The 13,178-nt window shown below is 34.1% G+C and overlaps 2 protein-coding genes across 2 annotated transcripts; one reads left to right on the top strand and one right to left on the bottom strand.

Annotated features, from left to right (window-relative positions):
- The first annotated feature begins 7,050 nt into the window (after window positions 1-7,050).
- Window positions 7,051-8,602, top strand: LOC123665883. Its single transcript, XM_045600113.1, has 5 exons — window positions 7,051-7,136; window positions 7,588-7,646; window positions 7,725-7,894; window positions 8,073-8,295; window positions 8,387-8,602. The coding sequence occupies exons 1-5, from the start codon at window positions 7,051-7,053 to the stop codon at window positions 8,572-8,574; spliced, it is 726 nt and encodes a 241-aa protein (XP_045456069.1). The 3' UTR covers window positions 8,575-8,602.
- Window positions 8,603-9,989: 1,387 nt separating this feature from the next.
- On the bottom strand, window positions 9,990-13,178 carry LOC123665882. Its single transcript, XM_045600112.1, has 3 exons — window positions 13,018-13,178; window positions 11,319-12,243; window positions 9,990-10,124 (listed from the first exon to the last, which is right to left on the bottom strand). Exons 1-3 carry the CDS (start codon window positions 13,176-13,178, stop codon window positions 9,990-9,992), a joined length of 1,221 nt encoding a protein of 406 aa, XP_045456068.1.

Below are 13,178 nucleotides of genomic sequence, written 5' to 3'. Positions count from 1 at the left end.
CTAGTAAATACGGAAGGGTTTAAACTAACGCGAAAGCCTTGCTCTTGAATACCAGCTTGACCAAACACCGCAGAAACTCCAATAACCGCCACCACCCTTTCCTCTAAGGCAGTCAAACGTATTCTCCTGCTTGGACCACCACCAGTGCGACTTGCTTGAAGCCTTAAGCTTAAATACTTTTTTTCAGTTTTAGTCTTCCAGTCAGCCCATACCTAAATAAATATAGTTATTTAAAAGCAGTTTATATAAAAATAAGTATGCAAATAATTAAAAATAGAAAAAGGTAATTATTAAATAGGTAATTACTTTTTTCCATTTATCTGATGATTTTTTAACACCACCACCAAGGGAATTTAAAGAATCTGTTAGTTGTTGCCACAGCTGATCACCCTTAAGCCGTCCTTGAGGACCTGACTGGGGTCTTGACAGATCTCCGTGTCTAAATCAAAAAAATAAGTAGTAATATTATAAGTGGCCCGCCATTGTTAATATGACGGTATAGGTAGTGGTTTTAAATAACACAAAAATGAAATATTAATAGGTACCTTTCCATGAAGTCTATTAAAATTGAAAATTGTTCCAGACTTGCTCTCTGTCTTGGTTCCATCACTGAAACAAAAATAAATTGCTTACTTAATTAAACTTACAAACTTTTAGCGTCCTTACATTATATTTTTACGCGAATACTGTATATTGTATGATGAATAGCCCTATTGAAATACTCCAATAGGATCCGATCAAAAGTGACAAAAGCCCCTTAGAAACCAGTAGATATATTATACAGGGTGGGGATGACAATACGACAATAACTTTGACATCGTATATGTAATGATATTCCAAGCCCACATACAAAAAATCAATAAAATACATCCAGTAGTTTAGTCAAAAAATATGATTTTTCATTTTTTAAAATTACTACGTGTTGTATAACATTAATAAACGGTCACCCGCAGGTTAACGACCCTTTGAGCGCGATCGGTACAAACATAATATTACGCGTACGCGTAATTTAAAAACGTGCAAAATTGTTATCTATTTTGGTAGGTCAGTGTTGTGTTAAGACATATTAAAAACATTTGTTAAATAGTTTTAATATTCAGTATGATTCTAATAATTTTTTTTTTATAATTTTTGTTTTTTAAAAATTTATTGTTTCTTTTAATGCTTAAATTTTAAATTCTGAAAATCTAAATTCTGAATCTAACATAGTTTTTGCAAGTAGGTAATATCACGGGGAGCACACATGGCATATCAACAATATTTAATAAAGAACAATGGGTAATTTTGTATGGAACCCGTACCCACGTTGTAGCATCTTAGACTAGGTGTCATTTAGAAGAAGCTTAATTGACTAACTCAAAAATGAAAGAATGACTGAATGAATGAATGGGAGACCGAAGTTATCATACACATTTTAATTTCCAATGGTTATAACAATGGCACCTTTTTCCGTTCTGTAGACCAGATAAAACACCGGTCGGCTTTTCTGTTTAAGGAGAAACCGACTTAGCTTCCTTCCTAGCATTCGTTTTCGATACAGAAGAATAATAAAAAAAACATCAATCTTAAAAAGCAGTTTTATTTTAAAACACAGCAACATCATTTTTAAATTGTGTTGTCACTCTCAATGATTATATCATCCCAGGCACTTGCCGGACCTATGAAGTTATCTTGGTGTCTGCCAACACCTAAATACCATAGTATACTAACAGTGTGGGCACAAGCACCTAGAGTTCTCATGCCCGTCATGCAAGAGCAATAATAGGCCTCGATGGCTTGTCTGCCCTGGACATTCAATTTGATCAAAATATACGTGTAATATATTTATTAATTTTATTAATTAATTAAAGGAGTAATATATTTATTTGTAATATATTTATTATTTTATTAATTAATTAAAGGAGCACTTTATTTCTCAAGTCAATTTACAATCATAAGTATATAATTACCTTTCTATTATGTTATGTATTTGTATGTATTTATGTGTGTATGTATATATATATGTATATGTATGTATGTATAAATGTAAGGTATGTATATATATGTATGATATGTCCGTGTGTATGTACTTATACTTATAAGTTTGTAATACATTACAGTTATTCAACTATTTTCTCAATATTGTTATTTCTTGCACTGTGTCCCCCGCTATATGACACTCTCTCTCATGACCATTGGTTGACTGGAAGAGATCTCTTCTAGGGATAAGTCCACCTTTGCCATCAACTATATATGTAATTTTCTGTATATTCTATTCTTAAGTGCAATAAAGTATATAAAAAAAAAAAAAAGTATATATTTTATTCGATACGTGCCTCGATAATATGCGGCCTCTTACTAACGAGCAGTTTTCAGTTACTAGCCCATACTGCGACATACTAGGGCTAGGGCTAGAAGATAGTTCAATAAAAAAAAAAAAAAAAAAATTATATATACCATCTCGACCTCGCAAATGTTCGGCAACATATGATCTGGCGAGCTTTAAGTGGTATGTTCCCAAACTGAATAAAATGATGTCTTCTTTTGTCAATTGTGGAAATGGTATTGATGTAGCCGTCATTGAAGAGAACACCGCCCGTTGTCTATTCATGTTTTCTGCGACTACATAATTGCCCAGTCTATTAGGTTCGGTAATTCTTTGAGCTATTATATTGATAAAAGCGTGGGCATGCTCGTTGTCTGTCAGACGCTGCCTAAATGCATTTATAAGGGCTCCCGCAATGCGAAAGTCTTCAAATATGTGAGGGAGTGTTTTGTTAATAACTGTATGTCTGAATATCTTGTAGTCCCTTTTGAACCATCCGTTTATGACTTCAATGACCCATCGCACCATTGTGATTTGTCGAGATTTATTTGCTTGAATATCTGTGAGCTGTGTGGCGTGCCTATCTTTGCTTGGCGGCATATGGGCAACATAACCAGCACTTTCTATATCTGGTATAGAGTCTCTAAAACCTCGATCTAATATAAAAACGTCATCTGTTTGTAATATTATATGCACTGGGGACGTTTGATCATTGATTATCTCACTCATGATTTGAGCATCGGTTTTTGTTGCAGCGTATGGTCCACATATATCTATAATATAGCCGTCTGGGCAAGTAATTAAAAAGGGTTTTAACAAGTTTTTATACTTGTGTAAGCTGTAAGTCCTTTTTTGGAATAAAAAGTTTTTGCTTTTCTGTACGTATATATACGAACCATCACAAATAGCTATAGCTACGGGGTTTGTAGGGTTGGAATATATTGATGCCGGCACTGCAAGGCTATGAGCTATAATTTCATCACGGCTTATATGGTTGAAACCTAAATGGCGAACAACAAAGTCTTGGGCCAAGCAGTTTCTTGCAGTTTCAAGTAAAATACCGATCGTTTTACGCGATACACCTATTTGAGAGGCTATACGTGTATTTGGTTCACCAGACCTTTGTTTTAATAAATAGACCCCCAGTGCAGTTTTTGGCCTTCTACATTGATCTAAAAGAGACGGTGTTTCATTCAAAACGATCTCGAATTGTTGGTGTGTTAAGCCAGTTAGGTAATGTAGATCCTCAGGTGAAATGTTGTTTATATTGTCAAAATCGATATTATTCTTATCTTTATATGCATCTCGTAACGTATCGATTATATCTTTGAGATGGTCTGGTGTGAATATTGTTTCTCCATTATCATACAGGGAGCTCCAATCACTTGTGTTGATGTGTGTTATACAAATGCGTACATTTTCAGGAACATACACGCTATGGTTAACCAATAAAAATACTTTTATAAACCTGGACACTCTATGAAGTTCTTGATTGATGCACCCGCGGAATAAACAGTGACGCGCCGTATTTGCAACCCTCCTATAAGTTGGAACAGACGTTGGTTGCAAGTGCTCTGGATTTGCTGGTTCTTGGTTTTGTTCTTGTTCGAACCTGGCTTGCTGTCGTCTTCCCGCTACCCAACAACGATGACACATATACTGAAGTTGATTAAGGGCTATCTAAAAGAAAAGAAAAAAACTCAAGTTACGTAACAAAAACAATAAAGAACTTAATGTTTAAAAAAAAAAAACAAAAATACACGAAAGATGTGAGTGAAGACAAAGACACAAACACGATGAACTAAAGTTATGTGTATAGTTTATATTTACCTCATTTATGTTAATCCGTTCCATGACGTATTCGGTGAAGCCTGGATTGTCTTCCAAATAGGCTCGCGTTACTACATGCCGCTTTCGGTCACGAAGTACCGATCTTGTACACGTAATACACAATACACGGCGTTGATCTTCCATTTCGTCGAAGCAGGAGAGTAATATTTAATCCAATCGCTAAGCAATACACTGAATTCCGTTGTGAAGGCCGAGGTTGTAGATGAATAAAATAAACTAAGATGATAAATGCGTGCGCTCAAAGACAGTTCCAAACAGGTACTAACTATCGAGGCGGCGTGGCGCGGCGTCGGCGACTACACGCTTTCTGTTTCACTCGCACTTATGTGTACGTCGGCTCTACTGTACTACTCATTCGATGATTGTGGCTATACGGTTATATAGTAAATGCTAAATAGGACACACCGATGCTAGCGCATATTAGATCAAAGTACCTAACGGATAAAATCACACAAACGTCAAATCTGCGTGGGGATTTTACTAAGGATTATCGATATTTTCAAAATTGAATATCTTTTTTCCCCCGCAAGCTACAAAATTGCCCCCATACAACAAATATATATATTTTTAAAGACCTTTCTAATGGTACCAATTTAAATTTGCTACAAGGTGGGTACGTTTTGTTCCATGTTCTTTGCAAAAATTGATGATCAGCGTCGGGGTATGGCAATAACGAACCAGGTTGATGATAATCTGGCCCTGAATCTGTAACATTTTTTTAAATTAGTTTAATTTTTAAAACTATCGAATACTTTATGATTCAAATTTATATAAACATGGGATAATCCTATTGAAGTATTTACCTTAAACGTTGGCATAAAATTATCTCTAATAATTTTTGTAGCACCAAAAGATGTCATTTGAAATGCCGAATTGTATTGTTGAATATGACTCAAAAAGTGCTTCGACGTTTGAGATTTCCCAAAAATTAATGAATACAATGGTTCGAGTGGAGTTTCTAATGCTGGAAATCTCACATTCCCATTAGCACAACACATAGCAGGCGTTTCACCTTAAAAGTTAGCCGCATCACAATGTGACATATTGCGTCCATCATTCCAATGTATCCGTACATAGTATAATCAATCTGACTGTTGTAATTAAAAGCAGCACGCATCATTTTCGCCAAAACAGCACGACGTATTCGTGATCGCCGTGCAAGATTCAGTACAGACACAGGGTCAACAGATCTATATCGTGTATTACGTTTACGCTGCGATGCATTAGCTTGTGCGCGTTCATCTGCAGTCTGTGATCGTCTTAGTAATGCCACATCATTTGCATTACGCGTTCGTCGACTTATATTTGCTCGTCTGGCCCGTAGCATTTTTCCTTCATATAAAAAAGAATAAATCAAATTAAAAACAAATTGCTACATTAATAGTGGTGTATCAATATTTACACATGAGCGTATATTTGTGTATGGAAATATATATGACTGCATACATCAATGTATATAAAAATGTCATTAAATAATTCATTTTTAAATCAACGTGCTTCCATCTGTTACAAATGAATAAAACATCTGTACATGTGCAGAATATGTTTTTTCAAATTAAGAAACACACATGCGTACATGTAATTCACTTAAACGCCTCTAAACTTACCGCTGTTTGAAAATTGAATCCAAATAAAGCCTGTAAACGATATGAAACACCGACAACTCGCTAAAAAACTGAGAAAAGTACACGCACATATATACATAGTACATTTGAACAATTCAAGACTCACCGTTTGTATGAATGCACTCAACAATATGTTTAAAAATATAAACACAAAGCAATAATTATCAATTTGCTTTAATCGAAGCATGTCCAAAATTAAATGACCTCATTAATGACATAATAACATGCTTCTAATGTCAACATGGAAAAAAGTTTAAATTTGACAGCACCACCCCCATCTTAAAAAAAGTTTCAATTTGACACAAAAATCTCCATTAACAAAAGGATGATGTTACAAAAAAATGTGATAAATGAAGAACCGCTCGACGGATTTTGTGCAAACTTCACACATACTATCTTCTAAATAGTCCGAACAAAGTCGAAACATTTGGTTTGGATAGGTGAGTCAGTTCTAGAGTTATAAAATTACAACGAAAAATGGCATTGATTTTTATATATATATATATTTGACTTAAAATAATTGCAAAAATCGCTACCGATAATTCCATCATAATTGTTTAAATTAATATTATCTTCTGTTACGTGAAATTTATATTTAAATGTTTCGTTAGAGATATTAAATTCCATTTGAAAGGTACCTAATGTTTCTACAGGATTTTCAGAACTGTTAATTCCTTTTAATTTAACAATTTCATTTGATAAATTTGGTGTTTGTAAAAGACAAGAGCCTTTTATAATACTGATAGATGATCCTGTATCGACAAGGAAACACAATTTATTCGAGGCAAGTTTGGAATATAAGTAAATATGAGGTAAAGATACCTTTTTGTTATAATTGTTAATTTCATATATAAGTTTGGATTTGCAATTAGTATTTAAGTCACATATATGTAACATAGTTTTAATATTAGAGTTACTATTTTGGGCATTATTTCGGCAATTAATTTTACCACTAGAAATAGTAGAATCAAGTTCATTTGATCGAGACATACATTCAGAGTTATTTAAGTTAGATTTGAATGATATATTCTTAGGGCGGCTTGCAGCGTGTGTTAAATCTAGATTTAAAACTCGATTTTGCCTTAAATCAGATTGAATGTCTTGCACGTCATCGATTTAGCTTAAATCTCGATTCAAATAAACGTCAAAGTTAAATCGGCACCAGAGTCGGTTTAGCGTAATTAAATCTCGATTTTGTTAACCATCATTTGCGAATACCTACGCGACGTTATTGTTTATTTGTTCGTTTCTTTCTGTTGTCTTATGAAAATGGATTTTCCTTTGGACCATGAGTACGATTTGTTATCAGATGATGATGAAGAAATCCTGCAGTATTTGGAAACGCCGTTTTTCTTGTTCGTGATTTGTTCAGTTCATTACGAGAAGACGAATTTTTGAAAAGGTTTCGCTTAAGTAAACAAAGCGCAGTGTTCCTGCTTGATAAAATTGTTCATAATTTTCCAAATGATGTCAACAGGTGAGCTAATTAATGGTAGATTGCAAGTTCAAATAAACATAACCATAAAGGTATGCAGCTAACCTAAAATATCAATCATAAATTTTGTTATATGTTTAGGAACCGAAACGCTGTATCACCAATGAACCAGCTCTTATGCACATTAAGATATTTCGCAACTGGTAGCCAACTAACTGCTTGTGGCGATGTCATTGGAGCTCATGAGTCTACCGCCTGTAGAATATTACACCGAGTGACACACGCTATTGCCTTTTTATATTCAGATTTTAGAAAAATGCCCATTACTGCTACTGAACAAAACAGTGTCGGGGCTAAGTTTTACGATGTAGCAAAATTTCCCCGTGTCATTGGGGCAATAGATTGCACCCATTAAAAATTTTATCTCCAGGTAAGTTTCCAGAAATGTTTTTTCATTGCATTTTGTAAAATTTACTTATTAAATAACTATGTTATCTATTATCAATAGGTGGTGAACATGCAGAAATTTATAGGAATAGAAAAGGATACTTTTCCATTAATACCCAGTGCATATGTTCAGCCAATCTACTTTTTTTAGATGTAGTGGCCCGTTGGCATGGTTCAGTACATGATGCCAATATTTGGGATAACTGTGCACAAAAGAGAAACTTTGTACAGGTATTTAAGATACATACCTACTTAATTCATATAAATATTTAAACAATAATTTTTCTTAGCATGTATCGAACATATACTTAGCTAGTATTTCTGATATAATAATTATGTTTGCTCCTTCTTTTTTTTTAATTCGGTTAAAAAATAGTATAATGTCTCTAAAAATCTCTTCACTTTTCAGGGAGTTTACAATGACAAATTATTGGTTGGGGATAGTGGTTATGCACAGACTAGATATATGATGACACCTTTACCTGAAAATGCACCTAGTACTAGAGGTGAAAAACTATATCAAGAATCACAGATAAGAACTAGAAATGTGATAGAACGTGCATTTGGTATATGGAAGAGAAGATTTCCTATTCTATCAAAGGGCATTAATGTGAAATTAAAAAGAGTGCCAGGTAAAATATATTTATGGGTACCTATTACACTGTCAATAATTAAAATAAAAAATAATGCTAATATGTAACATTTGTTTCTTTACTATTACAGGAATTATCATTGCTACTGCAGTTCTACATAATATTGCAATTCTCCAAAAGGATTTGATACCACCGCCTGAGGGTGGAGAAGAACCATATACCCTTGAGATGCCAGTTAACAATACTACTTTGCCTAGAAGTATAACAGGCAATATTGAAAGAAAGTTATTAATAAATAACTATTTTGCCAGGTTATAATAAACAATTAATAAAAGACTAAATAAAACTTGTTGTGTACTTTATTTAACTATTTTACTTTTTAATAATGAAATTTCCAATTCATATTTTTGTTTAAGGAATTTTAACTCCATTTAATTTTTTTTCTTTTCATGATCCAATTTTTCTCTCACTAATTCTGTGACTAATTCCTGATGCTGTATTTGGCTTTGAGCTAGCATTTTTTGCAATTTCACTAATTCTTTCTTGTCTTCTGCCAGTTCTTTGAACGAGTTTGTAACATTTTCTTTTTTCTTATCTACAAAATATATATAAATGATATATTATTGTGTCAAGTAATAATATGTATTACAAAGCTTTAAAATTATAAAAAGTACCTGTTTTTGATGATTCTAGGCTAGGATCAATTTTTCTTTTCATCAGATTCAATCTTCTGAGATCGATCGATAGATTTAGTAACATTTTAAGACTTATGATGATTAGTTTTGCCCTTAAAAATAAATAGTAAGACTCGGCTCTTTTGGCTGAGATATAGATTTAGTAAAGTTAGTAGGATTCAACATTTTTAGTTGAAATTTAGATTTAGTAGAACAAGTAGGACTCAAGATTTTTGGTTGAGATTTAGATTTAGTAGAGTTAGTATGACTCAACACTTTTGGTTGAGATTTGGATTTAGTAGAGTTAGCAGGATTCAACATTTTTTGTTGAAATTTAGATTTAGTAAAATTAGTAGAAAAGTTAGAATATGGCGTGTCCTTATGACCTTGAATGGATCTTGGCAGACACGGAACCAAAATCGTTTTTAATTTAAATCTTCATGACGATTAATCGATTGAGAATCATTTATATAATTATTTGGTTCGTTTTCACATGTATGTGCACCGGCAATATTAGAATTAGCATTTGACGTGTCATGTTGCACGTTGCTTGTGTTCACACGGCGTTTCATATTAAATTGACGCTTGCGACATTCCATGATCGTATGACCGACGTGTTTACAATAATTACACGTTTTATTATAAAATATATTAGAGTTTGTGTTTAAATTATTTTTAGGATTTATGTGAAATAGTTTTCGCGAATATTTAGGCTCTTTATTTTTATAGCAATCTGAGGAACTATGACCTACCTTATTACATAGTGAACACTGTTTCTGAAGTCTTGTATTAATTTTGTATAAATTAAATAATTTTTCCTCGTCAGTTGCGTATTGTATCGCATCACTGAGAGTTAGAGGGTTTTTACACCTAACGATATTAGAAATTGAAGGGTTAAGCCCTAATAAAAATGAATTTAAAGCAAGGTCTTCCATGGCAGCTATACGGCCTGGGAGCTCGCTCTCGTCCTTACAGCCATAATGGATATCTGAATGTATTCGCGTTAAAATTTGCTCTATCCTTAATGAATATTTTGTTACGTCTTCATTTGGCAATTGTTTAAGAATGTTGTAAATCGGACAGTAAATGAGTAGCATGTTTCTTTTCTCCGAATGTAGACCTTAGAAATGTTTTTAAGTCCGTCCAATTTGAAAAATGTTTTAAACTGCAGGCAACCTGAGCTTTACCTTCTAGCTGCGATAATATGAATTTACATAAAATTTGTTGTTGGTCTGAATTAGCCAGTGACATCGCTTTCTCACAATTGGTGAGAAATGCAGGGAGTGATTCTTTATCCTCATTATATGATTTGATAAATTTTGTTAAAAAGGATAATGTTATTTTTTCAGACATTTCGGTTCTTTTTAATGATTCCGCTTTAAGGGACATTATGACCTTAAAATACTATTATGTATGCTGAGCTTATAATAGGACAAAAAATACAATAAGTACAATATGATAATGGTAGAATAAAAATGCTTAAATCTTAAATTAAGTAGATTCAGAGTTAATACGATTTAGAACACTGATTTAGAACACCAATTTAGAAACTTTACTAATTTCAGCACTTTTAGCTCTTAAATTTTTTGATTTACTTAATATTTTATAAATATCACAAAATACTTACAAGAAAACAGCAATACACACTCGCATGTCGTCGCGTGGGAACCGGTGTCGCGTTGCTGTGACGTCTGTCGTAACTGGAGCGGATGGAATTTTCGCTTGGTGTGGTGAGCTAGACCTGGAGACCCGGAGACTTGGAGCGGGCTCAGACGATATGCTGAGGCTGACCGTCATCCTAGTGCAGTAGCTGGAGCGGGCTCACGCTTAAGAGCGGAGGCTGATCGTCGTCCTTTCAGCGGCTGGAGCGGGCTCATGCTGGAGAGCGAAGGCTTATCGTCGGCCTTTGTAGTTGACGCAGACTTAACCTTTGGTTAAGTCTTACTGTCGGTCAAAAATTAAGGGTGGCTCTGTTCGGATGATCGTCTGTTCTTTGACTCTATGTCGTCAGATTTCTCTGGTATCCCACTTCTGACACCAATTTGTTAGGATGCCGACCCTGTTTGTCTTTTTAAAAAAACTACTCTACACCGCTAACTGCTTTGTTTAAAAAAAAGATTGGACACAATGTTGGGTAATTGACTTCCGAACTTTAATTGATGTCCGATCTACTCGGGGCTCTGAGTCTGACTATTTTAAAATAAAAATAATATTAACGAAGAAAAGGAACAATACAATTGCTGAGTAATGATTAAAGTAAAGGAAAAATACTGTGTATAATATAAATGATTATGAAGCTTTTACTACGTTATAAAATGGGATATAACAGTTCGAAATAAAATTCTCATCATTATGAATAGAAGTCAATGGTGAAAGGGGAAATATTACATCAATGTTTCGGGTGTGGCTGAAATGTCCATCTAATATGAGTAAAGCTCTTGAGTCTGGTGTTGGGTGTGTATGATTTATAAAATGTTTAAACCAATCTGTAAAAATATTCATTTGGATCCAGCCTGATGGATGTGCAACTCCTTCAGCTCCAGGAGGACAACCTCTCATCAGTTGTAAGTTCATATTTTTTCGTGGAAAAATTATGAATGGAGGTACAAAATGGCCGGTGGCATTCATGCATACTACAATTGTAACCATGGAACCCCTTTCTGCTGATGTTAGTGATGCTATCTGCCTCTTTCCTCGGCGTCCAATAACTTGTGGAATTTTACTCTGGACAACTGTTAGGCTAATTTCATCAACGGTGTATACACGATCTGCTGAATAGTTATTTTTCTCATAAATCTCTTCCAGAAGTTGAAAAAAATTATCCACGTTTTCTTTATTAAAGCCGAATACTCTTGCGAACGATGTTCCCGTAGGCCTCCTAATTGACAGTTTGTCTTTATGACGTTTCAAAAATAGCCTTAGCCACGTTTTTCCTGCTATTCCAGATTCACCAAACGGATTTTGCAAATTGTTGCGTACTGCCAACATGTATGCCATTCTGTGAAGATCAGTCCTTGTTAATCCATGAAATTTACTTTCCAAAGTTAAAATGTATTCTACTAAAACATTTTCTAATTGTGTTCCCAACGTTGTTTTTCTACCTAATGTTGTGGTAGCCGCTTCTTCAGGACTAAGTTCCGTTTTCAGGCTTAAGCGTTGCAATGTCGTTCTTGTATCTGTTTGTTCTGGTATTTTGAAAAATTTTGCTGCTTTTAAAGTGCCCATTTTCTTCTCGCGAACCATTTTTATGGCTTTAATCATTTGTTCTTTATCCCAAGTTTTCCTTGGTTCTTTTGATTGTGTTGGCGCCATTCTAAAAAAATATAAGTAGGTATACCTACCTTTAGAATCACATAACCAACCACCTAAAATACTAATACTTAAATATGGGCTAGCCCATATTCAGGACCATAGTCATAGCCCATATTCGAAATTCTTTAAATTAAACTTATATTCTACAATAAAACACATAGTTACAGTATTTAAACCTAATTTTCATTAATTAAATAACACATTGATACGTACCGTAGAAAATTTTTCGACAGCAGCAACACAAGTATGGTTGAATCTCGAGATATCGTGAACAATAATTGTTCAATTATTGAAAAAAGTAAATAAGAAACAATTGAACTTTTAGAAGTTTTTTTGTACCTATCTAATTATATTGTAATTAATAGTAAAAAAATTAAGTACCTATATGAAATTATTCTGACATATTTTAATGATATATGAATTTTTTTAATTAATATATCACACTTCAGCCTATTGCAGTCCACTGCTGGACATAGGCCTCCCCAAGTTCGCGCCAAAAAGTAGCACGAACTCATTAGGGGTTTTGCCCGTAGTCACCACGCTGGGCAGGCGGGTTGGTGACCGCAGGGCTGGCTTTATCGCGCCGAAGATACTGCTACCCGTCTTTGGCCTGTGTATTTGAAACCCAGCTTTAACAGTTCCAAGATAGTAGTGGAACTGGGTTATCCCTTAGTCACCTCTTACGACACCCACGGGAAAAGAGGAGGTGGCTATATTCTTTCTTTACTGCCGTAGCCACACAGCAGTAGCCACATATATACTTATATGAAATTACTCTGACATATCCTCTGAATCACTTGATTCTGAACTCTCTGAACTTGATTTAGAATCATCTTGTAAGTTTATAATGATTTCGTCCATCATAGTATCAAATATCATATCATGATTCCAGTATTCTTGTTCGTTTTTTTGTACGTGGTCATCGCATTTTTGCAT

The sequence above is a fragment of the Melitaea cinxia genome, chromosome 25, assembly GCF_905220565.1.
Source record: "Melitaea cinxia chromosome 25, ilMelCinx1.1, whole genome shotgun sequence".
Classification (NCBI taxonomy): domain Eukaryota; kingdom Metazoa; phylum Arthropoda; class Insecta; order Lepidoptera; family Nymphalidae; genus Melitaea; species Melitaea cinxia.
Note: the sequence above shows the minus strand (reverse complement) of the source record. Positions and strands in the feature narration are given on the sequence as shown.